We start from the raw sequence: 24464 nt of genomic DNA, 5'->3' as shown, positions 1-24464 counted from the left end.
AGGTTGGTCCCAAGGGAGAAAGGGGGCGGGGGGGGGTGTGAAAGAAAACGAGTGAAGCCAACCGAAGCGTTTCAGGGATTTCGATTTCTGATATCGTACCGTTGATTTACGTAGTACTCCCTACACCAACAAACCGTGCTAACAATTCTCTTACCATGGACCCGGGTTTTCATATTTAACCCATGACCATACTCCCGACCCTACCTAACCTATCATGGCTGAATCACACAATGGACCTACCTAGGTACATATTATTCTCTCATGAATCTCAAGTATCTAGGGTATCTAAGGCCTCCAGACTCCAGAGTCCACACCGACGCGTTTTCAAACGTTGTAATACCCAACCACTATTGGCCAACCTCCAGCCTACCTAGTCAGCCGGAACATACCCGCAAACTACCCTGGTTATACAAAGGGGGTTAAAAGGGAAAGAAAAAGAAAAAGGGGTGGTTTGCGAACCGATTATCTAATGCAACTCTGACTCCAAACCCGCCTTACCAGCCCCCACTCCAGCCCTACGTGCCTCCACCGCACCGCATCGCACGCACCGAACCGCAATGCCTAACTGGGTAGCCCACTTGCCATTCTTACATGCATAGGTATCTACTACCTACCCATTATCTAGCTAACTATGGTTCTTCTTCTTCGTCTTCTCACACCGGAACGAAAAAATCAAGACACAAGTGGTGTATTGTACGAACCAAAACGCTTTGTTACCTAGCGGCAGCCTACCTAACCTGTCTACCAGTGGTCTGTCTGGTCTGTAATTATTACACACCCACAACTAAAAGGGCTAAGCAGGCAGGATGAGTAACCAACCTTAATTAGTGCACTGCCAACCTAGTTGGGCATGTAGAGGCGCCGACGCCTATCCAATCCAACACCGACCCCAATACTCCCCATAAGTGAGGCTGCATACCTACACATCGCACATACATACAATGAAACCTGCCACCCCCCGGCCCCCGCCTCCAAGTGGCGGCCGCCGCCATATCCAACTATACCGGCCAATGTTATGTATGTAATCATTCGGTATGACAGATCAGTTATTGGATGTAGGTAAGTGAGTACGTAAGTCAGGGAAGTGTGAGTACCACCAAACCTAACCTAACCTGCTGGGGGTAGCTTGGCAGCTTACCGTAAGAGGAGGTAGGTAGGTAGGGAGTGACGACATGTCGCGCAGCCATACGGAGCCTCATTTTCACGGGGACCAACGTGGCCGCCCGCGCGACCATTCGTAGGTAGATAGATAGGTAGGTAGGTCAGGTATAATTAAAACGCCATGGGCGCTTCCCGAGGAAGATGAAAGCGGCTGGATGAGTTGTTTGAGTGCCGTGTGCTATGCTTCCGTGAGCCAGTCTACATACCTACATACCTAGGTTAGATAGGACTTAATTTACCTACACCTTACCTGCTCAAGACCATCTACCTACACACTGCTCACACAGAGTAGAATATTCAAGATGGCGCACGAACAAGCTCAAGGCGTAGCAACCCGTAGTCCCTCCTGCCCCTCGCACCGATCCTCCTCCTCCTCCTCCTCTCGCCACAAATCCACCACGCAACCGCAGCAACAACCGCAAGCCCAAGCACGCCCCAGAAGCACAAGCATACCTCACCCTCAGCCACCCAAGTCCAAGCCAAGCCGAGCAAGCAGCCGCCTTTACGCGCCCAACCCACCAAAAAACCACCACCACCACCACCACCAAGAACAGCAACACCAGCAGTCGCGCGGGCGCCCGCTAGAAGCCGCCGCGATCCTGGGCAACCCGCGCCTGCAGCAGATAACGGGGCTGCACCCGCACAAGCTGGCGTGGCTGCAGGCGATGCAGCCGCCGCGCGCCGAGCTGGAGCGGCTGCAGTGGGCGCTGAGCTTGCCGGAGCCGTATCCGAAGAAGAGGCCCAGGGGGAACTTTCTGAGCGGCCCGGTTTAGGGGAATGTTCGCGAAGGGCGGAGGCGGAAAAAAACACCGGGGATGAATTGAAGAAGAAGAAGAAAAAAAAAAAAAAAAAAAAAAAAAAAAGAGGAGAAAATGGTGAAAGATAAGAGTCCTAAGAAATCACTGCTCGTATATTTATCCATGGTATGTCTGCCTAGGTAGGTTAGGGTATTCTATTATATCCAATCTCAATTCTATTTACACGCCATGTTAACAGTTCATCGTCGCTGTCAGGTATCATCAAACGTGGTAGGGTAGCGGGATCCAAAACCAAAAAAATACCCAAAAAAAAAAAAAGAAAAAAGAATTCAAGTTATGTACAATTTTATTTTTTGATGATAGCAGATAAATGACTATCAAAGAGCGTGCGAGGAGTTGGGAGAATATGCGTGGGTATTTGTTCCGCTTAATGAACCATGGACTTGCCAATCTCGCTCTGCCAGCCCTCGGCACGCTCGAAGCCGTTCATGTGGAATTGGTAGTCCATCAGCGTCTGGCGCACCTCCTCGGGCGTGTTCAGCACGAAGGGGCCATACTGCACGACCTTCTGGTCCAGCACCTGTCCGCCGATGAGCACGAACCGCGCGTTCTCTTTGGCGGTCTCGGGCACCTCGACCAGCACGACGTCGCCGGCCGGCTCGAACACGCAGTTGTGGTACTGCGGCACCGTCTTCTTGTTGTCGCCCGAGCCGAAGATCGCCGACCCCTCGAGCTGGTACGAGAACGCGTTCCAGCCCTCGGGAAGCGGCTGCGCCAGCTTGCTGCCGGGCTTCATCGTCACGTCGAGGATCCAGACGGGCGTGTACGCCAGGTCCTTCACGCTGTCCACGCCGGCGGCCTGGCCCGAGATGACCTTGATATTTATTTTCCCGTTGTCCAACGTCGCGCTGGGGATCTCCTTGGCCCGTAAATCGCGGTATCGCGGCTCGCAGGCCTTGAGGTTGGCGGGCAGGTCGACCCACAACTGTAGCCCGACGTTGGCGCTGCCGTCGGGGTTTTGGCGCGGCATCTCGGCGTGCATGATGCCGCGGCCGGCAGTCATGAACTGTAGATCGCCGGCCTCGATCGTGCCGGCGTTCCCCGCGAAGTCCTCGTGGTCGACGGCGCCCTCGAGGAGGTAGGTGATGGTCTCTTGTCCGCGGTGCGGGTGGTCGGGGAAGCCGGCGCCGGGCTTGATGCTGAAGTGGTCGAGCATGAGGAAGGGCGAGAAGTTGCGCAGTTGAGGGGTCCCGATGGAGCGGCGCACGCGGGCGCCTGCGCCTTCGGCCTGCTCGACGGCTAGGAAGACCTTGCGAATGGCGCGGGGGATGGACATGTTGGTCGCGACGAGTGGTTCGGGTGGGTTGTAAAAGGGAGAATTGGACACGGATTCGGTAGTCGAGGATGTAGCTGTGGTGGTTGAGGAGCTGTCGCGTACGATATTACTGTCGTCCCAAAGCTTGTCGATGTTCAAGTTCTTTAATATGGCGTTGAGGGTAGTTGTCGCAAACTCAGAAACCTGTTCTCGGAATACAACGATGGATAGTATAGCTACAAGAATGGATATAGAAAGTGACAAGGCCCTCATGAAGGGCAAGAAGAGGGGAAAAGGAAGGAATTGTAGATTTTATATACAGTATGTTATTCTACTAGATATGTTACGTTATATGCTAACTATATGTCATATGGGAATGAAGAAACAAAACTAGGACTGAAATAGGTAGGTAGGTAGGTAGGTGGTGATGTAGGTAAAAAGAAGGCTCGCGAAGCTTCGGCACGTTTTAGTCCTAAGAAGTACCTGTAACTATTTATTTCTTTCCAATTCATCTTTCTTGTTCCCCATTAACTTCCCCCATTGCTTCCATTGCTTGATAATAATCACCTAAAAATTAGAAGGTTAGATAGCTGCTAGGTAGCTGCTAAGTAGCTGCCAGGTAGGTAGAATACAGCGTTCTTCCTGGTAATTCCTGGCAGTTGGTCAGCAATTAAAGATCCCCCACGGCAAAGTGGATACCATGACCCCGCCACACCAAGCATTACCAACATTTTACATCAGCCAACATCAGCGAATTTGCCCTGCGGCTCTCATGCACTTGACCTTATAGGGCATGGCTTGTCCCGGGGCAAGGCCTAAATCGTCAATCAATAGCCGCTGAGTGGTCGCTGGCTATCCACTAGCAATGGCTGACTTAATTCTTCCAAATCCCAAATTAAATTTCTGACCGCCGATAATGTAGGGCACATTTTACTCCATTAAGAATCACCTAACAAGCGCGCCGATATTAAAACCACTATCCATGGATGTTTCCAAGTTTTGTTCTGTTCCCATACTGCCGCGTTTATATTGACCTAGGTTAGATATGTAGCTGAGGGAATATCTCGCGGCTATTTACATAAGTAATCAGACACACCAACACAAAAGTCACCCACATTACGGCATATAAATTAATGGTAAGGCTCCATTAACGCGGTTCAGTTACAGCAACAGCCGACGTGATCTTAACCATGTATACTAGGTAGGTACATAGCAGGTGTTGCCATCCCGAACCGCCGCGTAACCTAACGCGAGGCTGTAGCCCTCCACTCCCGCACCTCCTCCTCGCTAATCTCCCTCAGCTTACTAACCCCGGCGGGCTCGCCCGTAATCGTGCCCTTGGCAATCTCCGCCAGCCTACCCACCATTGTCCCGTCCGTCAAGGCGTACGTGACCGAGTTGGTTTTCACCTTGAGAATCCCTATTCGCGGGTCCGATGCCGAGCCGTCGTGAATACCGTCGCCTAGGTCGCCAAGCCACGCCTTGAGGCTGGGGCTGTAGTACTTCTTGACGGCCTCGCGGTCCGTCAGTATCGATACCTCGCCGGCGATAGAGGCCCACTGGCCTGAATTGTCGTAGAAGGAGATGTTGGTATGCTTGTCTGTTTTTAGCTCGTCGGTCTTGTGCGACTCTGTGTTTGTCGTGAACGTGAGGTCGATGTCGCCTCCCTCCTATATATGTAGGAGAGCCCGGGTTAGTCACTTGGCCTGATTCTACGAGTAAGAGAGTGGTTTCTTGCTTACCTTGCCTGCGACGGCCATACAGCGCGAGACTAGCTTGCCTTGTGTTGCATCTCGAGTCGTCATCATGCCAAACTTGCACGACGATACGAACTTCGCTAGAGCCTCAACCTTTTCCTTCAAGTTTGATTTTGTATCAATGTTTTTGGCGTAGTACGGATCCGCCGCCTTGTCGCCCGTGTCTGCGTTCGAGAACGTTGCCATCTTGCAAGTAGTTGCCTGGTTCAAGATATTATTCTTGAGTTTTTGTCGTGGGATATGGATAAATGCTGGTGATATGTGTAGCTTCCTGACTCGTTGTCGGAGTGGGTGATTTCTATTGACAAATGTGAATAAATTCAGAGTTGAACTAACAATCGGTGAGCGAAACATGGCTTGGGCACTTTATAGTATTCCAACAGCACCAGTGTTAATTCAGGACTGCCAATGAATTACCCCGCCACTGAAGTCAATAGTGTAACTCGAAGCATCATCGTTGAGCTGAAGTAGAAGAGTTCTTGGTTGCCCCTTGAATATGATGACGTTGATGATAATAGTGCGTCACGATTACGATATGGAATGATATTAAACTACTAGCACGCGCATGAAAATCGGCACGGGATCGAGCTTAGAATGCAATTGTCTCAAATCTATTTAATTGCAACCGAGAAGCATCTCTACCAGTCTAGGCTGAGATCTTGGGTCCTTAAACAACACTGAAAAAAGGGGGTGGCTAATAAGAATAACTTCAAGTCCGGGATAACTCAACATGAACGCGCCCAAGACCGTTGGCTACATTCCTATATTGTTTGGGTAGGTATAAGTCTATATCATCCTACGTAGCATAGGTACCTAACCTAGCATACAGTATCAATCATGCTATATAATTACAGTAATGCAAAATGGTAAAGTAGAAAAAAACGAGAACCGCCTTTGGTATTCGCTTCGTAGGTTCGAAAAGTAGCCTCCCCTGATGTTGGGATTGACATGGTATCGTCCTATATAAAGAAAAGAAGAGAAATAATTGCTGATCTGTATGTAGGAGGTATATATATGTACGCAGAGAAATGCCCCCTCCCTTTAACTCCTTCGCAGTCCTCCCAAAAACCTAATCTCCTAAACCAAGCTTTTCGGGGGGATAAAAGATAATGCAAATATGCCTAGGTTAGGTACGTAGTATATACTTATGGATATATACCCATGTTTCTTCGAGTGTAGGTGTCGGTAGGTAAAGATCATGGAAATACTGTGCTGACGTAGTTAAAGGTAGATGGGTCTGTGGTGTCTAACGAGTACTCCAAAATATCGCCGTCTGATGTGATGCCATAAAACATGGCATCCGGAGACATCGCGATGGCCGTGAAGTTGTCACTAGGGCCCGAGTTGAAGTTGAAGGTTGAGATGGCGCTCATGGTATTACCGTTCCAATGGTTTCCCTTGATGCTACCGTCTCCAAGCAGGCCAATGTAAAGCGCCTGGTTCCAGCTATCCCACCTCGTAGCTGCGAACTGCTGAGAGGGCGTGGGGTGTGGTATATTGGCTTGGAGTTCGGTTACTAAAACGGGTTAGCCGACCAGTTCGTCGTATAACACTCCCAATGAGCTCCTGAGCGATAACCGCGCTCCTACGGCAGCTAATATGTAAACCATAATAAACTCACCTCTATCATCAGAACCGTTCCACGTATCATTATACTCAGTCAACCTCATAATTCCGTTTCCTGACTCCAGTCCTTCATATACAAGCTCCAGGCGGTCGAGGTATGACTCCCGTAACTTGGGGAGAATAGCCAAGCTGGAATTGGCAGCGACGTCTTTGGACTCGACAGCTACGGTTGCTGTCGCCCAAGTGCTACTATTCGCGGTCTTTATCGCACCTTCGGGTCTATAGAAAGGGGTTAGAATGGCTTAACACGGATATGTACTGGGACAAGGAGTAGCTGTACCGTTGATAGGCTACGACCCAGGTACCACTACAGCTGCCAACCCAACAGCGCTGCCACATCGCGGCCAATTGTCCTCCCGGCCACGTCTGTAGTCTACGAGAAGTTAGCAAATACTCCGTTCATAAAAGAAAAGCACCAAAAAGCCCTCGGCCTCGTCAATCGAACCAAGATGGGGAACGTACTGGGCTGCATCTAGGGTGTCATTATCCCACGAATCCGGCTTGTTGAGCGCGTCCGTAGAGGCCATCGATCTTATCATATTATTCGGATCCGTGAACCAAACATGCGTCTCAAACGTGGGGTCGAGCTCCATCGACGCGCTCGCGAGGGGAGTGCCGGGTTGCGGCCTGAGGGGCGTCGTGGTCGCGAGCATCAGCTCCGTCAGGTTATTCGTCTTCCATGCGTTGCCCTTGGCGTCCCACCGTCGGGCGATGATGGAGTTGTACTTGTCCTGGAAGAAGACGGTGCGGTGCACGACGCCGCTGGGGTCCGTCCAGTTCGACGCCGTTATCTTCGAATTCGACAGGATCAGGTTTCCGTCGCTCGTCGAGTTCGACGACGACCCTCCGCTATCGCCAGAACTCGAGCTTCCCCCTGACGACGCCGCCGATGAGTCTGACCCTGATCCGCTGTGAGTCCTGCTCGTCAACCCTCCGGCCAATCCTGCTGCGAGCGCGATCACCACGAGCGCAACCCCTAATATTATGAAGAATTTCTTTCTTGAAAGCCCACATATCGTCACCGCTGGCTTATCTGGCTGCACTTCCTTTTCTGCTGGAGCATTTCGGGCGACGTCGTTCTCCGTCAGTATACTCATCGGACTGGGGTCATAACCGGTCGATTGTATCGGACTGGCGGCGCCCGCGGGATACGCGCCATTCGAATACGACGATACTGTGTAACCCGCAGTACTATTGGGGCCTGTACTATTCGGATATGCCGCGGCCAAGGCTGTGCCGCTGCCCGCGTACTTCTCCTCCTTGTACGGCCCGGGAAGCAGGGCATTGCCGGGGTATCGTGGGTTTACGACTTCTTTCGCGGTCTCGGGACTGTAATATGAATGGCCAACTCCGGCTCCAGACTGCTCAAACGGGACTGCTTGCGGGTAGCTGTGGTCGGGATACTGTAATACCGCCTCCTTTTGCGAAGCCTCAGGGTCTCCATGATCGACCTCGAGCGTGCTGTACGGCACGTGTTCCGGTGCTTGCGACATGCTGCCGTCTTTTTTTTTTTTTTTTTTAAAATTAGTAATTATTATCTTTTTCTATGTCTTCTATTCCTCGTTTCGAACGGCCAATGCCGTTAGAAGTGGACACGAATTGGTCAGTTCGAAAGAGTTTGACTCGGTGTTATCCTGAAGACGAGCATGATTTTTCGGTTTGGTAGCTGCCTCGGACCAAATTTGCACGCCAGGTATCACTGTAGGAGGAGTTTGAATCGAGGATCTCTCTTCGAGAAATCCACATGGGCGTACGGGGGGGGTACCCTGGGCCGGTTTATGAGAGAGAATCCTCCTAGCTACCTGATGCATCGCAGCAACTTCGCCCTATGTCCTCTCTTGGCTGTACAGTATGGCCCGGGTACATGTAGGCACTTAGTTAGCATTTACAGACCCTCATTCGCAATGGGACCATGCAGGGGTTCGAATCCTTCCGGGTCTCTCTCTCCCCTATCGCGGGCAGGCTTGCCGCTTACCAGGCAGAACCCGCCAAGCCAGTGCTGTTCCATTTTCTAAGACCTGCAGATAGACCCAGATTTAGTGATTATTTTACTCCCAGACCCCATATTATAGCCTCCTGTGCCGCTGCGTCTTCGATGAGCTGAAATGCATGATTTGACAACCCTGGCCACTCTGCATTCCGAGGATTTCTAGTAATACAGATAATTTAACCAATAGATGGACAACATCGGGAAAGTACTACATATGTAGGTAAGTATCATGTAACTATCGTGAACTAGTACCGCCCCTAAGCTCAAGATCTTACTTTGTACTTGTACATACACACTATTATTTAGCAGCATTAGGTACCTCGCAAACGCTGGTCGAAGACAGTTTAGCCCTATCGAGTAGATTAGGTAGCCAAGTAAAGCGATGACCCAATTTCCCATCCTGGAATCTGAGCGGCTAACCCACTCATGGCCGTATGCTACATTTATAATCATACGGTGTAGATTCACTAGATTGAGGTGCCGAATGCCGTTAAAATGGAAATGACTTTTATACTGGTTGTGTTCGTCGCCAAATGTTACCAATTTCAACCCATCCGCGACGTCCAGCCCAATCAGAGAATTTGGACCTTTACCTCTTTCGTCTGTGAACAGCGTTCTGGCTTGGGTCTTGGTACCTACATAGTAGCGTTTAGATTGACCACTGGATAGTTGACGAGACCTGTCGGTATTTTTTGATGATTTTTTTTCTATTCTTTTTTTGGGAACTGGTGAGCATGACGAAAGCCAGCAAGTTTTCTATTTATCGTTTCCTTCTTTCAGCCCTGCCACTTTTATCCGTTGTCCGACTCCATGGCTCTACCTAGTCCTTTGCTCGCTTTCGCTTCGACGAAACCCCTTTTTGGCATGATCGGCGCATCCATTCTGGCTCCCCACAACGGGTTACTCTAGTCTCTTGTAGCTACATAGCATGATACTAGCTGTCTTTAGTTTAGCATCACACGGCTGCTAGATCAAGAGCCGCGCTACGGAACAAGCGTGAGGGGGGGGGCATCAGGTAGTTACATTGAATAAATCAACAACTTACGCTTTGCTTGTTGAGCTTCTTAGCGGTGCCATGAATTGTCCGCTTGTTCAACCATCGACCCCTTTCAACAACACCAAGTTCTTGTTTTCCGTATCAAGACATGGTTACATTCGAAATCTGCAACTGTAAATCCTACATTAAACGGTTCGATTTTCGATTGCTTCTAGCCCATTGATCACACATGGCAACACCGTCGGTCCCGATTCACGACCATCGCATAGCTACCCTATGACTGGAAACGCAACATCCTAGTCGAGGGGTCGTTATTGCAGATATCCAATACCAACGCAACGACAACTCGAACATCATTGATATCCACGGTAGGCGTGTTGATGCGAAGGAGCATAGCATATGTACGCAGGTACGGATTGATTCTAGTTCGCATGTAATCTAATTGATACACAAGAGAGAAGCCACGTGAGACCCAAAACCAGCCATGTTCGAGCGATAGTAAAACGGTCAGTACATATTTTAGTACCTTTGGGGGCTGCAACCCTCAACGGTCGCCCAAGGCGTTACTTCGGTTTCAGTCAAGTCATACACAAGCGGCGCAATGATCTAAACTTACTTAGCAGCCTTATGTGACGTGACCTCTAAGAAGGATGACCTCCGTTCCCTCATCGTAGAAAAGGGGACAAAGTCAATCCATCCGGGCTCGGGTGGTCATTGCTCAAACGTTGGACATGTGGCCTACCTTAGTGACAGTTACTAACCATAATGAAGAATGCGCTCATGGCATAGCAGTCGTTTTAGATGGCTATGATCTCATTGAGCCTGTCCAATACCCTTCTATTGGTAGATTGAGGCTATATAGTTGAGTTCAGGTCATAGACACCAACTCGCTCGTCCCTGGCTCAACAAAATAGACTTGCTATGGTTAACTATAGGTGAGTAGCGGCCCATAGCATAAATGGATGACTTCAAAAGTCGCTTCTCTTCACCATGTTTTCGTCGATTCTTTTCCATTGTAAACCAGCTACCTCTCCAGACACCTATTCACCAAGTAATAATCTGATATATACAATACATAAACAACCTTGACCAAAATATCATCACAATGCCAACATTACGAGGCTCAATACTCTTGCCATCCCTCGACCTCCTTTTCTCACAATTAGGTACCCAATCAGGGTCCGCCGAGGAAGCCACACAACCTCCATCTACCTTTTCACATCGGGACTCATTCGAGGTATATCGCGAGAGCCGCGCTCGCAGAGAGCTAGCGAGGCGCACAGATCTATGGAGCGAGAGCCAATATGATGGCCTACCAACAGATCCCGATGAACCGTCGTTGCTGGACCAGCTTATGGCCCGAATTCGCAGGGCATGGAACCGGCATTCGGCACAACTCGTCACTCGGGGACGCCAAAAAAAACGGTCTTCCAACAAAGAGAAAGATAAATCTGAGTCTAGACCACACTCCCAAAAGCGTGCGCGCTTCTCTAATGAAAAGCCGCGGTTAATACCCACACGTTAACCCCAGTGTCTGATGTGGCAGAGTCCCACCGCTAAGGAGAGAGAATACGGGATCCTTCGCATCATCTATCTTAAGAGGAAATATGCCTTCACCACACTATCCCCTTACCTTATCTCCGAATCTATTCCCCGTCTTGTTCATGTTGGCATCCAGCCCTTATACCAAGTAGGCGAAGAAGCCGACTTGTCTTTACTATATATTAGGGTTCTAGACTATGGACTAACGCGAGCCAGCACTTACTCCCCCAGACACAGGACTTGGGAACTTGCCTCTTTAGCGGAGGGATTCATACATGGCAGTTTGCCACTCTGATTCATTGCTTAGTTAAAAGACAATATACCCTTAGTTGCCTACTAGTTCATTCGACCCCTTTCTTACCTACTATGCTCGTGTGATAAAGACTAAAGAGCTACTGGCCGATATAAGGAGGATTGTTAAAGCTAGCTATCTACCTAGGCGTGTACCTATATTGGGAATGCTTTGTTTGATATTCTTGCCTCATGATCAGCTACCTAACATCCCTCAACACCAATGAATGAAAATCATAGTTACCGACAAACTGGAGTGGTACCTGACCTTACCACCGGTATGATCTTCAATGTCACACTCGGAAGCAATGCGTTCGCACATTTTCCAATGGTTGTGGATCAAATCTGCTTATTCCACAATATTGATGAGGGGCGAAAGTCCTACCCGCCTCCACCCTCACTAGATCAGCTGTTTTATGCTAGGCAAGGACCTTTAACCACAGCATGTTCATGAATAGCACCATATCTCTTACAAAGAATAGTAAGTTCTTACAAATGTCAATGAGGGTCTATTCAATCCCCAAGCTAAACAGGTACCTAACTAAGGTAGGGGAATAGCACCCTCCCTAGGCATTACGAGGCAGATTGGGGGATTATATGGAGCAGCAAGGCAGTATTCCAGGCCTTTTGTTGGATGCCTAGATATAAACATACCATGGTTAGCAACTCCACGCTGGTTGGATCTAAACCCATCTTTCTAACCCACCAACTATTCTGAATCTAGCCTACCAGCTTCACTAGCGGTTTAGACAAAAAAATCCCAAATCCCCAAACCCATGCAGAAGCCAAACCGCGGAGATAATAATCCCAACTCCACCTAGGGCAAGCAACCCATTCACTTACTCACGCCACCAAGCCACGCCACTCACCTACCTACCTAGTACCATACAACTTACTAAGCGCATCCAGCCATGGAGGACAAGCTCGCATCACCCGCGGGCTTCGGGTTCCTCAATTACAGCCTGAACGCCGAGCCGTCCGTGTCCTTAGCACCTTCCGATCCCGGCATCTCCGTCAAGAAAGACGCATTCTGGAGCTACTGCGGGCCGCTCCTCCTCGCCGATCCGGACTCCCTCCCGCCGAGCCTCCATGAATGGGCCGACGCCGCCCTCTCCAGCCCCAGCCCCAGCTCCATCCTCCCCCTTTTCCTCCCCTTCCTCACCTTCATCAACGCCCTCCTCGCCAGCCACGGCCTGCACAACTACTGGCTGACGATCCGCGCCACCAAGGCCAGCGGCGAGTTCGACCAGCCGCGGTGGCACACGGACGACCTGTTCTTCAGCGACTCGTCATCCTCCCCATCATTTTCCTCCGGCAGCGAGGATGGTTATGAGAGGGGGGTGGGGGAAGGGGGAGGGCGGCTAGAAAGGGAACTGGATCTGCAAACGGACTGGAAGCTCTGCGCGACGCTCCTCGGCCCCCCCACCCTCTTCATCCCCGCCCCCCACCAACCCGCCGCGCGCACCGCCTCGCTCGCCGCGAAGCGCGAGCTCGCCACCCCCCACACGTGCACCGCGATCCGGTGTCCCGGGTGCGGGGCCACGGCGGCCGCCGTGCGGGGGCGGCTGGCGGCCGAGCTCGCGCCGCTGGGGTCCGCGCAGCCGCGCGAGGGGGAGTGCGCTGTGTTTCGGATTGGCGAGGGGGAGGGGGCCGTGCACTCGGAGCCGCGGATGGGAGGCGGGGATCGGATCTTCGTTAATGTGGTGCCTGGGAGACGGGGGGAGCTGGAGGGGCTGCTGGCGAGGTGGGGGATGGGGTTCCCGAGGTCGTGGTGGGTGGCGCCGGGGGTGCTGAGGCGGCATGAGTTGATGTGATGTTTGGCCTACCTATCTAAGTGGGTACCTAGATACTTGGGTCACTTGAGCATCTGCAGAGAAAGGGGAGGCTGGGAGGGAATCGAGAGGTTGTAGTTGAGATACCGATCTGCTAACAAACGAGTGGCTACTATCTACCTAATCTATGAGTACCTAGGCGGCCTACTAGGTAACCAGCTAGCTTCATCCTCACTTATCTTATCCTTAGACACCTAGGTAGGTAGTTCCCATTTCTTCCTGCTCAGATTCACAAGTTCCCGGTTCTTTAGCATGTTCAAGTGTCCCGGCAGGTAAATGTCTACATGCTTTTGGAAGACCAGATCTTAGTGCCGCTGTATAGAACGAAATCCCCCTCGTTGCGCACGACGCAGACCACGGTATTATCACCGGTGTTAGTTTGGGTCGCCCAAACGGGGTTGTCATTGTTGTCACTATACATGACCTCCCTGTCAGCTACCCCTATCTTGAGCCGAATGGCAGATGCTTCAAGCACGAGAAGTGTTCAGCGGCGCGGATACTTACTAGATAACAAGGTTGCCGTCCTCCTGCATGTGCATGCCCTTTATGTCGTAGCGCTGCTCGGCAGTGTTTTGGTAGCGAAACTCGCCGTCACTGTAGATGGCGATCTTCCCGTCGTCCTGCATCTTGAGCTCGACGGTGCCGTCTGTGCTCCAAAGGCTTTGTCCCGAGAGGAGCCACTCGCCGTTTCCGAGGGTGTTGTGAGACATGTTCGATACAGTTTTGGGGATGAAGCGTGTTTCAATGTGAATGGAGTCTTGGATGATCGTCTATTTGTCGTTCTCCTGTGTTGAGATGTGAGATGGTAGAAAGGCTGAGACCACTCGAAGGGGAAGAGGGTCTATTAATATACTGCGACGTAGTCACACCTTCACCCCCAGAGAACACTTGTGTGACGACTTGTAACCAATAGATGCCTTCCCCTCTCGCGTACCACGTAAGAGTCTCGTCGCTAGATTACCCCTCTTGCGACAGTCCACGATGGTGTAGGACAAAGGCTGGCCTGTCACTCTACCCCTTTAATACTCGTCAATATTAGTAGTATCATTCAAATACGTCCTACCTCACTGAACTACTATACGCGTCAGACCTCCGGTTCATACAACATGAATGGAAGGTTTCGAAACTTGGTTACCTTTGATATGTTGACACTATTCTCCGCTTAAAACACTAAAAAGGGGCTATTTAAGTGATACTCGGCACTACAGGATCGCACACTTGAGGTACACGTATGTCAGTGTTTCTCGTCTTGCTCGCACACGATGCAAAATATGTCTTACGTCCGGTCGTCAATGGACCAGATAGGTTAAAGGAAGGAAACACGAATTTTTGTAAATTACGATTAAGTGCCTAGTAGGCCAAATAATAGGCATACTAGATAGGTCTGTCGGTACTACTAGGTGCCCCCTATAGGTGTAAGTGTCCGGGCATACACACATACATACCTCCTTACCCTTCATGTCATGCCAATTACGCGGCAACTTCATATCCAATTCCATTCCACAATTGATCCCCTATTTGATTCCGTCCTACTTTTCATCTCGCGATTCTGGCTAACCATGAACCCCAGCAGGTTCAGTATCCGCATATATCGGTCAAACAGGACATCCTCGGGGCACATCGCATAGTCCAGGCTCACATCGTACTTCTTACCTTTACCTCGTAGGAAAGTCATCATACGTAGCGCAAAGAGCGCCGCGTGGGACAGGAGATCGTACGGGTTGTTGTAACTCTCCTCCGTCACCGCTTGTTCGAGAGACTGGCTATTCGAGCGCACCGACCAGGACGTCTGCTTTTCCAGCAAGTACTCGTCGACGTCCTTCCAGTCCGGCAGCTCTTTTTTGATCGCGCCCGAGGAGAGGCATCGGTTCGCGTACATGCGGAAAGTTTCCTTCACGTAGTCGGATTTCGTCAGGGCTTCTACATCGGACCTGTGTTTTAGTCTCAGAGCGCTTTGAAGCTCCTTTATCGTTGAGGGAGCTCTGGCGGGAGCTGACATTGTTAATGGATTTGATTTTGAGTGCAGGGATAAGGGTTAGAGAGTTTACTATTGGGGCTTTGTTGCCTCGAGTGTTGTTTTCCATCCCCTTGTGCGTCTAGCGTTTCTTATATATATGATACAAAGCGCGGGACAACTTGCGCAATCAGATCATTTTGGCACCAGTTTATTGTTTCTGAACTCTCTATTCAAATAGTTGTTATCAGCAAGAGTTCCCCCCTTATAGTGGCTTGAGAGAATTGAGGACTTCTAAGTCCAATGTTGTGTCCGGGCTGTCTTCCCCCATGGCCCTCGAACTTATCTCATCACATTCCTCTACTAATGCTCTAGCCTCCGTATATTGCCATGATAACGGCAAGAGGAAGCATGAAGCCAAGTTCATTGGGGCGCTCTTTGTGACCATTTTTTCGTGATAGGCATGTTACTGTTACTGTCATCAACAATAAACCTCTGATCCGAGTAAAACCCACCAACCATATAGCCTACTTGACATTGATTCTTCCTGCAATTGACTAACGATGCCATAGGCCTGCTGCTTATACCAACTTCGTGTAACTACGATAAAGCCGTGCAACTCATAATGCATGTCAGCTGAAATTGTTCTCACTTCTAATTAACAGATATATTATTGCTGTTAATCGAGTTGGAGAAAGCCACCATGGTCGGTAGTATTGAGCCGCATGATATAACTTTAACGGAAGTACCGCGCGAGAGACATATATGTACAGTATGTGACAATCAGATTGATGATCTGTAATACATCACATACACCACTATATTTGCACTACAGTCTGGTGCGGCGCAATGAATGAGGTCAACGGGGAGTATGGGGAATCGCAGCCAAGACGAAGTCATGAAACACACCAAGCAAGAGTGCGGCGTAGAATATTGCTTTAACGGCATAATGGAATCAGGGTGGGTTGGTGTGTTGGCACCTAAGATTGCCAAACAAAGCATGGGATGGCTTTGAGATTTAAAATCTATATACTCTTTTGAAGTATCACTGAGTTACACTACTCCCCAAAAACACCTACTTTGCTATTCACACCGACTGATGAGGTCAATGGGCGTCTGATATTTGATTCATGTGGCTTTTGCAAGGAGAATCTAGTTGATGTGCGGTTTTCGAAACACCTGACCGACAATTGCCATACTACCACCAACCGTTTTGCCTTGAGTGGCCCGTTCATCGCACCGACCCTTTCGATCTACCGCCTTTGGAATGGAAGTAATGGTAGCCTTGACAGCGTGGGTTGCATCATTTGCTTGCCGGAATGTTGGAATCAGTGCTAGGTTCGAATCGATTTGTTCCCAAGATGGCCACGGACATAGGCTGGAAGACATACTTTTTCAGGGAGCCGCGGTCTATTTGCCAGGCTCCGAGGGTTTCACCGAAGCAACGACAAGATGGTCCTCACTGTACGCCCCCAACTTAACTCTCGTCGTTTCTCCTAGCGTAGAGGATGATGTCGCCAAAACGGTAAGGGTCGCAAAGGGTCACGTTATTCTCCTATGTGTGAGAAACTAAAGGATGTTAGGTTCAATACGCGAACGAAAAGGATTTACCATTTCTTGTGGTTAATGGCGGTCATGGGGCGATCAAGACTGTTGGGGCGTTGCATAATGGTATCGGGATATGGATGAATAGGTTAAGCAGTGTTGAGATTCTCGAGGATGACTCGACAGCTAAATTTGGGGGAGGGACTTTGTCTAAGATCATCACCGACACCCTCTGGGCGGCAGGAAAGCAAACAGGTAAGTACATAATCCTACCTAGGTACTTATCTCGTGCACCGGAGACCCAACTGACAAATGACACAGTGACAGGAGGTTGTGAATGCACCAGTCTTCTTGGGCCTGGGCTGGGAGGCGGTCACGGCTTTCTTCAAGGCCGTCATGGATTAATATCAGACCAGTTCGTCTCAATGAATGTCGTGCTGGCTAATGGAAGCTTGACAACCGTCAGCGCAACCTCAAACCCGGATCTTTGGTGGGGTCTGCAGGGCGCTGGCCACAATTTCGGTATTGTGACGTCCGTCACCTCAAAGATATATCCTGTTCAGTACCCTGACTGGGCATATGTGAGCTTTATTTACTTGGGAGATAAAGTCGAGGCTCTCTATGCGGCGATCAACGATCACCTTCTGAAGGGTGGATCGCAACCTGTGGACATCATCAACTATTCCTTCTTCTTCAGCTCTCCTGATATCGATCCTACCAAGGTTAGTTTAGAACTAGAAACTAGGCGCGATTTGGTTGAGTATAGGCCGGTAATATATACCACTTGCTAACTGGTGAAAGCCTGTCATTATGTTCTATATCCTGCAAGAAGGAGTAACGGCTGTTGATTCAGCGTATACCAGCCCCTTTTACGATCTTGACCCCATAACCACCGCCGCGGAGGGGGGAAGTTACACCGATCTGCCCGCTTGGACCGGGAATGCCCTCGAATCCCCACCATGCCAGAAATCCGGACTTGTAAACATGCGCTTCCCCATTGATCTCGAGTCTTATGATATCGCTGCGCAGCGAAAAGTATACGACCTCTTCGCCCAAGCCTTTCAAGACACGCCTGCCCTCAACGGTTCGCTATTTCTCTTTGAGGGGTACTCGTTACAAGGTATCCGAGCCGTTCCGAGCGAGTCGACCGCATACCCTTTCCGAAACGACAATCTACTCATCGCGCCGCTGATCACATACGCACCTGGGGGTCCCGAGTTGGACAACCAGGCAGTGGAGTTGGGAGAGAAGCTAAGACAGGTTCTCTACGAGGCTAGCGGCCGCACGGAACGACATACGTATGTTAATTACGCATATGGGGATGAATCACAAAGGAATTGGTATGGGTATGAGGAGTGGCGCCAGACGAAGCTGGAGCAGTTGAAGAATACATACGATCCGAAGCGGAGGCTTAGCTTCTACGCTCCCATCGCCTAGATGTGAGTATTCTCGGTCATCCTTACACCGATCCTATAAAGTAAGGCTAAAGGCTGGACAGTCGCGTACCTCTCTCATCAGTGCATTTCTGGATATGGCGAGATGAAAACCATATGAGCACAAAAGGGGTAATAGGAGGCTTGGGTACCTAGTACCTACCTAATCACATGTCAGCTACAAGATGCTGAACTTCATGACGATGAGCCAAGTAGGAAAATTCTGGGCCAATCTTGCAGCCTTGTTTCACTGGAAATATTAAAGCATCCATGTCAGCTGTGGTATCATGTATGTATTAGATCAGGTAGCCCCCAACTCCTATCGGGGTTATACCACATCTTTCGGAGAATATAGTGCGTCAGCGGTATTCGCAAGCGATTCTAAGTGTATATGGTGGAGTAGTTGAACTGAACAGTAGGGGATTTCATCAAATGCTACTAGTGAGGGCGCATATAGGAGGCAGGTAGTTAATGAGGCTTGTTGTATTTCAAAGAGGCTCCAACCCTTATCCAAGGCAAGCAAGTTGGCAGTTATAAATGGAATGCTGCATCGAATTCAACAGAAGAATGTAGCGCGAATGGGACGGGTATGAAGGGGAAGGATGTTAGTTAGATTAAGGGGTTCGTTGTCGACGGCAGTGAAGGTTGAAGGCTGGCGGGGTTTCGCATCTTAGTAACGGCACGGAAGGCTCGTCTTGTTGGATTTCTTACATTCGAGTTTTTAAGTTGCCTTTTCTCTGCTCGTTTCTTTTCTTCTTCATTTCTTTTTCAAAAAAAAAATCATAGTTGCTGATTTCTTTTTTGGCTTACCCCTGAATTCATAGCTTTTGGTGTTGACCCCGCCCCCTTTTGTTTTAGGACAACGTCGCAATGGTAACACTTCCTAGAACTCTCGCTCAGTCAAACGCAGTTAATATAACGTCTTCTCCAATCCGATACTAGATAAATATGTAAAATTTACTGCTATCAATTTTGTGTTTTTCCAGTCTAGCTATGGATCAATGCCTACGACATTGACAAGCGCGTATCTGATGGTTCTGAACATTGAGCTTGTAGTAGTCATGCATATAAAGTCGCATGTTCTACCGAGTCGGTAATATATCAATACAGTATCGGAAGTAGGTATCTATGTTCTTCTATTATCGATTTGAATGAGTCTTTTAAGCAGGCTCCTGACTAAGTCGAACTGGAGCAGACAGAACTATAGGCCGCCTCCGTTCATAGTAACCTTACTGACCTCAGCAATGTGGCAACGCAAGAGTTACATATAATCCCACCGGAGTTCAGAAGGTATTCGAGGAGATTCAGCATACTATAGACGTATCCGTATATTAAGTAATTACATTTGTAGCATCTAGCCTACACTCTTTGGGGAACACTTTAGTCGATACTCCTCCTCGAGGGAGTATTCTAAATTATTATGGTCTATAATTAGGAGGACTTAATATATAGGCAAATACCTCGGTAATTGCCTAGGTAATCAAGCCTAATTACTACAGAATTCGAATACGTAACTGTACCTAGTACTAATTTTTACAGCGACCCTATAGCTGCTGGTAAGTATGTAATATATTGAAAGGCTGTCCATCGTATCGACGACGAGCTATTCCCCTTGAGACACTAAATAGTTGAACTCACCACGCCTTGTCTAGGAGTCCTACAATAACTCTATTTCCACGTGGGCCCCATGTGCTCGTGAACCTGGTTGAAAGGATACTTCGTCCTCTTATACCCTCACTTACCCCAAGATCTCGGAATTAAACTTCCGTGGGGTTAAGAAACCCCAATGTGTATTAAGCCGTCTATATTGCTATTTCACACCCATAGGCGGCGACTTCATTTAGCCGTTCTTGGCTGAAGTTGAGAATAAGTTGACGGAACACCTTTAATTGGAACCAGCTATCATGATATGAAAAGCTCGATGCGGAGAACTGGTGTTATGTAGACTCCATAGAATTCTATAAACCCTAGGCTTAGGACTGATCTAACTCTGAAAATACCCCATCCGAGCCCCAAGCCCTAACTGTGTAGTCTGTTCAAGTATCAAAAATGCTCTGCAAGCCTCTCCTGTCCTTCGCCGTGCTTTTGGGCGCCGCCGCCGCCCAGAATGCTACACTTCGGTATATGCCCTTTGGCGACTCCATCACGGAGATCATCTGCTGGCGCGCGAAGCTCTGGGAGAAGCTAAAGACGACGGAGTGGGGAACGGTGGACTGGGTCGGGTCGGGAAAGACCGAAAACAATTGTCGGGACACCACCTACGATCGCGACAACGAGGGTCACTCGGGCTTCCTTGCCATCAACATCGCCAACAGCAAGCAGCTCGTCGGTTGGCTCAACACGAACCCGGCGGATGTCATTACGATGCACCTAGGCACCAACGACATTGTGCAACAGAACAAGCCGGTTGATCAAATCATCGCGGCGTTCACGACCCTCGTTGGGAATATGCGGGACAGTAACCCCAATATGAAGATTGTGGTAAGTGGCTCTAGAACACCAACCCCAACCTCAACCCCAGCCCCCGGCGGGGCCCCTATCTCCCTTTTTCCTGTGGATATTTTACCCCTTTAAATCATTTCTGTGAGAATTAGCCTTGATGATCTCACACCACCTACCCCCATCTTAGGTCGCTCAAATCATCCCCATGGGCCTCGGCAGCTACAACACCCAGATCCAGGCCCTGAACGCAGCCATCATCCCATGGGCGCAAGGCCTCAACACCACCGAGTCGCCCATCTGGGTCGTGGATCAGTACACGGGCTTCAGTGGCACCAGCGACCTACGTGACGGTGTGCACCCCAACGATGCGGGCGACACCAAGATGATGAATGTCTGGTACCCGGCCTTGGTCAACGCATTCCAGGTGGCTGCGGCAGAAAAGGCGGCGGCTGCTAAGCTGGTAGAGGTCCCGTTCACGGCATAGAAAGTCGTGGATACATATTCAGCGCTAGGTGCCTAGTCATGGCTCCTATCATGCTGCCTAGGTGCTTCGGCGTGGCTAGTATTGTGTCTTTGGGTTCCACGAACGGCGTGTTATATATAGCCAGCCATGCGATTACATGTATATAGGATTAACCGACATCAATGAGGATTTGAAGCCAAGATTATACGGTCATTACCGGTTGACAATGCTGTGTTGAGCCGGATTTAGTGTTGAATTTACGCGTTTGCACAGCGCCTGGATCTCTTCCAATCTGAACGATCAAACTTCCCGAAGTCCCTTCTGTAATAAAAAAAAAAAAAAAAAAAAGGCAAGCTGAAAAGAAGAGATCTAGCCTAAAAAGGCTTGGGTTCGGATAGTCAGCTCGCTGCTCCACAACCCTTGGAAGTATGTAGGTACCTACTTAATGATCGATAATTGGTACGTAGGTACGATTACGGGCGAAAGCTGCATGTGTGTACTAAATTTGAAAAGTTCTTTTTTTATAGAAGTGGATTCGCGCTCGCGTTCGGCCTATAAGATGTATTTGACAAATTGCACCGAGCTTGCCGTATGCTATCGGCCGGGGCCTCAAGTAGGTAATCCAGGCCGTTGGGAAAAGGGGCATGAATATATATGACACATCAAATGCCTATCATTTTCTATAAACATTTATTTGCTAAACGTTGATCACCGTTTCTATGAATTTTAGGGTTTGTTTAGCATCACCTGTCTTATCCTAAGGACCTGAACACATGCTAGACGGAGCCGAACACCCGGTTCACCATATGCTAAGCAAAGCTAAATCGTAGAACCCCCCCCTGTTCACGCAGATAGAGTTAGACGCCAGGGCGTTCCCACCTGCAGTTTCCGGTAATAAATCTAACTCAAAACTTAATGAGCGGGGATTGGCGGGGATTCCAGCCAACGCCGTTACCTCGTATGTTAGAGGCCTCGGAACGACGATGACCACCCCTGGAGCTGGTGGCTGATGCTGACAGGATGAAGCATGTTGCGTAAACTTGTTTTCTAAAATATCTTGTTTTTAATACTCTGTAGCTAACCTTAGTAATTATCTCTTATTACACACTAACTACTTCACTACTTCACTACTTCACCCAAGAGCAAATGGGTTTAATACCAAAATGCTGTCGCCTTTCTCTGCGCTTCAACTGCGCTGGAAACAGCTGCCTGCCATTCACAAAATCTTAGTCACATCTGCTTTCTTATTGTTCGCAATTGTCATATGTGTTCAACCTACTCCTGAAGTTGCTCGCGATGGATGGAATCACCTCACCCAATCCGCTGGCGCAAATGGCATGGGATCTGGTCCTCTGGCAGGTGGAATTCCCCTTCGCGTCATGTTTATTGGCGCCTCGATGACCTTAGGCGAACACTCAACCGGGGAGGTGGGCTACCGGAAGCAGATTCGTGACTGGCTTGTCTCTAGAGGCAACCCAGTCAACTATGTCGGTCAGGTATGTGTTCTCGGCTGCTGTGAGGCTCAAAGTAGAACTCTATGTCATGCTAACATATCTTGCACCTCCAGAATCGATACGGTGACTTTAAAGACAATGATGTTCAAGCATTTGGTGCCCAACCAATCAAACCTACCCTCGAGCGTCTAAAAGAAATCGTGCCACAGGTCCAGCCGAACTTATTCCTAATCAATGCTGGCTCTAGCGATTGCTTTCAATCAAATTGGGGACCTGCGTACATCCTACAATCCATGCGCGAACTCGTCGATGTCCTCTTCGAAGAGTCACCGCAAGCTACAGTCATCATGTCAACCATTATAACAAGCCCGTGGGATGGTGTAGAACGATGTGTCAAGAGCGCTAATGCGCAGATACGTCAAGTAGCCACCGATTTGATCCGCGAAGGAAAGCCCGTGACGTTGGCGGAAATGCATTTCGATCAAGGCTTGCCGAATCGCGTTGAGCGTGAGGATATCGGACCTGATGACATGCATCCTACTGATATTGGCTACTTCAAAATGGGTGATATCTTCATGGAAAAGATTGTGGAAGTTGATAAGAATGGCTGGTTGCAGCCCCCCGTGGAAAACGGCATTCCTGATGATGGAGAAGCTGCTCGAGATGTTGAGGATGCGATCAAGGCGACGGATGACATGGCGAAAGCGAAGGAAGACACCGCAAGCAAGCCTTCCAACGGAAGGAAGCATAGGAGGAGTGACATGTTCAATGAGCGGCCCGGAAGTGTGTAATTATGGGATAACGAATTCATCAGCAATCACTAATCAAGCTCGTCCCAAAGACTATCCTCGCTAAGATATATTTATATAAAGGCAGCAACTATTCGTTCGGAAATGCGACATTATAATAACCAAACGGCCTCTCCAAACTTACTAGGTACCTACCTAACCTAGGGGATATACGGGTGACTACCCTAGGTAGTTGTCGAATTATTGCGTAAAGGCTGTCATCCGCCTCTATGAGCAATACCTGATGATTGATGTGGGATCTAATTTTTATCTTTCTGGTATACAGGGGGGGTAGAAGGACGGTGGAATGAAACGGGAATCGTCATCCATAATAGAAGGGGTATATTCCCCAATGGAGGCCCAGGAGATCTCTTCTTTTCTTCTTTTTTTAACAAATGGTACTTCATAAGTACAAATCACTTCTTGTAGGTACAGTAGGCACCTGCCTATTCTCCTGTTCTTTTACTGTCGAAAACTACCTCATCATAGAGTTTCCCATATGGCAAGGTTAACCATTGTGGACTACAATAGGGGGTGGTACAATAGTATACATTCAGGATAGAGAGTCTGGTGCAAGGTTCCCATGAGTCAAAAAAATGACAAAAGATTTCATTTTTGCTTTTAACATGAAACGTGAGCAGGATTCCATACTTCAGTCACCATACCTAGGTACACAAGACCTAATGGGAATATCCCAACTTTTCCCATCACTCTTTGCCATAATCGTTGGCATGATCAAGAGCTCCAAGACTCCCTAACCTATGAGGTTGGTGTTTGGAGCATCATTGGTCAAAATCATGCTGCCAACTACCAAGTTTTTTCATCAAGGCTCATCAATTTTATTTATTCGATGAGATGTAAGTAAGTAATGGTGTGCTACAACCCCATTTGCTACTCATGTTGAAGGCTAGGTTAGCTGACCTTCTCCAGTCACCTTTGCAACAACCATCAAGCTCATCAGCAAAGGCGCTATTATGTTCTTATTGCCCTACAATCATAGGCACTACGTAGCCTAGGTAAGTTTTCATCCCAGCTAAATCATTCTTTGGTTCTGGTTTCTGTATTTATACTAACTGCTAAGGTCTGCTCTACCTCATACTAGGAACTTCAAGTTAT

At 49.1% G+C, this 24464-nt stretch overlaps 11 protein-coding genes across 11 annotated transcripts; 6 read left to right on the top strand and 5 right to left on the bottom strand.

Moving 5' to 3' along the window:
* The first annotated feature begins 1246 nt into the window (after window positions 1–1246).
* GGS25DRAFT_191219 (uncharacterized protein) lies at window positions 1247–2178 on the top strand. Its single transcript, XM_049256710.1, has 2 exons — window positions 1247–2098; window positions 2175–2178. The coding sequence occupies exon 1, from the start codon at window positions 1464–1466 to the stop codon at window positions 1932–1934; it is 471 nt and encodes a 156-aa protein (XP_049119103.1). The 5' UTR covers window positions 1247–1463; the 3' UTR covers window positions 1935–2098; window positions 2175–2178.
* GGS25DRAFT_482337 (RmlC-like cupin domain-containing protein) lies at window positions 2070–3718 on the bottom strand. Its single transcript, XM_049260266.1, has 2 exons — window positions 2175–3718; window positions 2070–2098 (listed from the first exon to the last, which is right to left on the bottom strand). Exon 1 carries the CDS (start codon window positions 3505–3507, stop codon window positions 2347–2349), a length of 1161 nt encoding a protein of 386 aa, XP_049119102.1. The 5' UTR covers window positions 3508–3718; the 3' UTR covers window positions 2070–2098; window positions 2175–2346.
* A 323-nt stretch (window positions 3719–4041) lies between these two features.
* Window positions 4042–5551, bottom strand: GGS25DRAFT_482332 (uncharacterized protein). The gene is made up of 2 exons (XM_049260265.1): window positions 4977–5551; window positions 4042–4904 (listed from the first exon to the last, which is right to left on the bottom strand). The coding sequence occupies exons 1-2, from the start codon at window positions 5343–5345 to the stop codon at window positions 4479–4481; spliced, it is 795 nt and encodes a 264-aa protein (XP_049119101.1). The 5' UTR covers window positions 5346–5551; the 3' UTR covers window positions 4042–4478.
* GGS25DRAFT_482330 (uncharacterized protein) lies at window positions 5552–8630 on the bottom strand. The gene is made up of 4 exons (XM_049260264.1): window positions 7080–8630; window positions 6898–6990; window positions 6613–6836; window positions 5552–6507 (listed from the first exon to the last, which is right to left on the bottom strand). The coding sequence occupies exons 1-4, from the start codon at window positions 8108–8110 to the stop codon at window positions 6188–6190; spliced, it is 1668 nt and encodes a 555-aa protein (XP_049119100.1). The 5' UTR covers window positions 8111–8630; the 3' UTR covers window positions 5552–6187.
* Window positions 8631–10709: 2079 nt separating this feature from the next.
* Window positions 10710–11129, top strand: GGS25DRAFT_519633 (uncharacterized protein; the record flags this gene model as incomplete). The annotated part of the gene is made up of 1 exon (XM_049263747.1): window positions 10710–11129. The coding sequence occupies one exon, from the start codon at window positions 10710–10712 to the stop codon at window positions 11127–11129; it is 420 nt and encodes a 139-aa protein (XP_049119099.1).
* A 986-nt stretch (window positions 11130–12115) lies between these two features.
* On the top strand, window positions 12116–13640 carry GGS25DRAFT_530140 (uncharacterized protein). Its single transcript, XM_049265348.1, has one exon. The coding sequence runs from the start codon at window positions 12349–12351 to the stop codon at window positions 13249–13251; it is 903 nt and encodes a 300-aa protein (XP_049119098.1). The 5' UTR covers window positions 12116–12348; the 3' UTR covers window positions 13252–13640.
* GGS25DRAFT_519631 (bulb-type lectin domain-containing protein) lies at window positions 13550–13979 on the bottom strand (the record flags this gene model as incomplete). The annotated part of the gene is made up of 2 exons (XM_049263746.1): window positions 13550–13682; window positions 13774–13979. The coding sequence occupies 2 exons, from the start codon at window positions 13977–13979 to the stop codon at window positions 13550–13552; spliced, it is 339 nt and encodes a 112-aa protein (XP_049119097.1).
* A 678-nt stretch (window positions 13980–14657) lies between these two features.
* Window positions 14658–15268, bottom strand: GGS25DRAFT_530130 (uncharacterized protein; the record flags this gene model as incomplete). The annotated part of the gene is made up of 1 exon (XM_049265347.1): window positions 14658–15268. The coding sequence occupies one exon, from the start codon at window positions 15266–15268 to the stop codon at window positions 14753–14755; it is 516 nt and encodes a 171-aa protein (XP_049119096.1). The 3' UTR covers window positions 14658–14752.
* Window positions 15269–16267: 999 nt separating this feature from the next.
* Window positions 16268–18821, top strand: GGS25DRAFT_191075 (FAD binding domain protein). Its single transcript, XM_049256709.1, has 5 exons — window positions 16268–16748; window positions 16807–17023; window positions 17090–17490; window positions 17570–18207; window positions 18267–18821. The coding sequence occupies exons 1-4, from the start codon at window positions 16491–16493 to the stop codon at window positions 18203–18205; spliced, it is 1512 nt and encodes a 503-aa protein (XP_049119095.1). The 5' UTR covers window positions 16268–16490; the 3' UTR covers window positions 18206–18207; window positions 18267–18821.
* A 1429-nt stretch (window positions 18822–20250) lies between these two features.
* Window positions 20251–21127, top strand: GGS25DRAFT_519628 (carbohydrate esterase family 3 protein; the record flags this gene model as incomplete). The annotated part of the gene is made up of 2 exons (XM_049263745.1): window positions 20251–20682; window positions 20831–21127. The coding sequence occupies 2 exons, from the start codon at window positions 20251–20253 to the stop codon at window positions 21125–21127; spliced, it is 729 nt and encodes a 242-aa protein (XP_049119094.1).
* A 735-nt stretch (window positions 21128–21862) lies between these two features.
* On the top strand, window positions 21863–23942 carry GGS25DRAFT_190887 (carbohydrate esterase family 3 protein). The gene is made up of 2 exons (XM_049256708.1): window positions 21863–22602; window positions 22674–23942. Exons 1-2 carry the CDS (start codon window positions 22270–22272, stop codon window positions 23349–23351), a joined length of 1011 nt encoding a protein of 336 aa, XP_049119093.1. The 5' UTR covers window positions 21863–22269; the 3' UTR covers window positions 23352–23942.
* The last annotated feature ends 522 nt before the right edge of the window (window positions 23943–24464 follow it).

This window comes from Hypoxylon fragiforme (genome assembly GCF_022984875.1).
Source record: "Hypoxylon fragiforme strain CBS 206.31 chromosome Unknown GGS25scaffold_3, whole genome shotgun sequence".
NCBI lineage: Eukaryota > Fungi > Ascomycota > Sordariomycetes > Xylariales > Hypoxylaceae > Hypoxylon > Hypoxylon fragiforme.
This window is presented reverse-complemented; position numbering and strand designations above follow the sequence as displayed.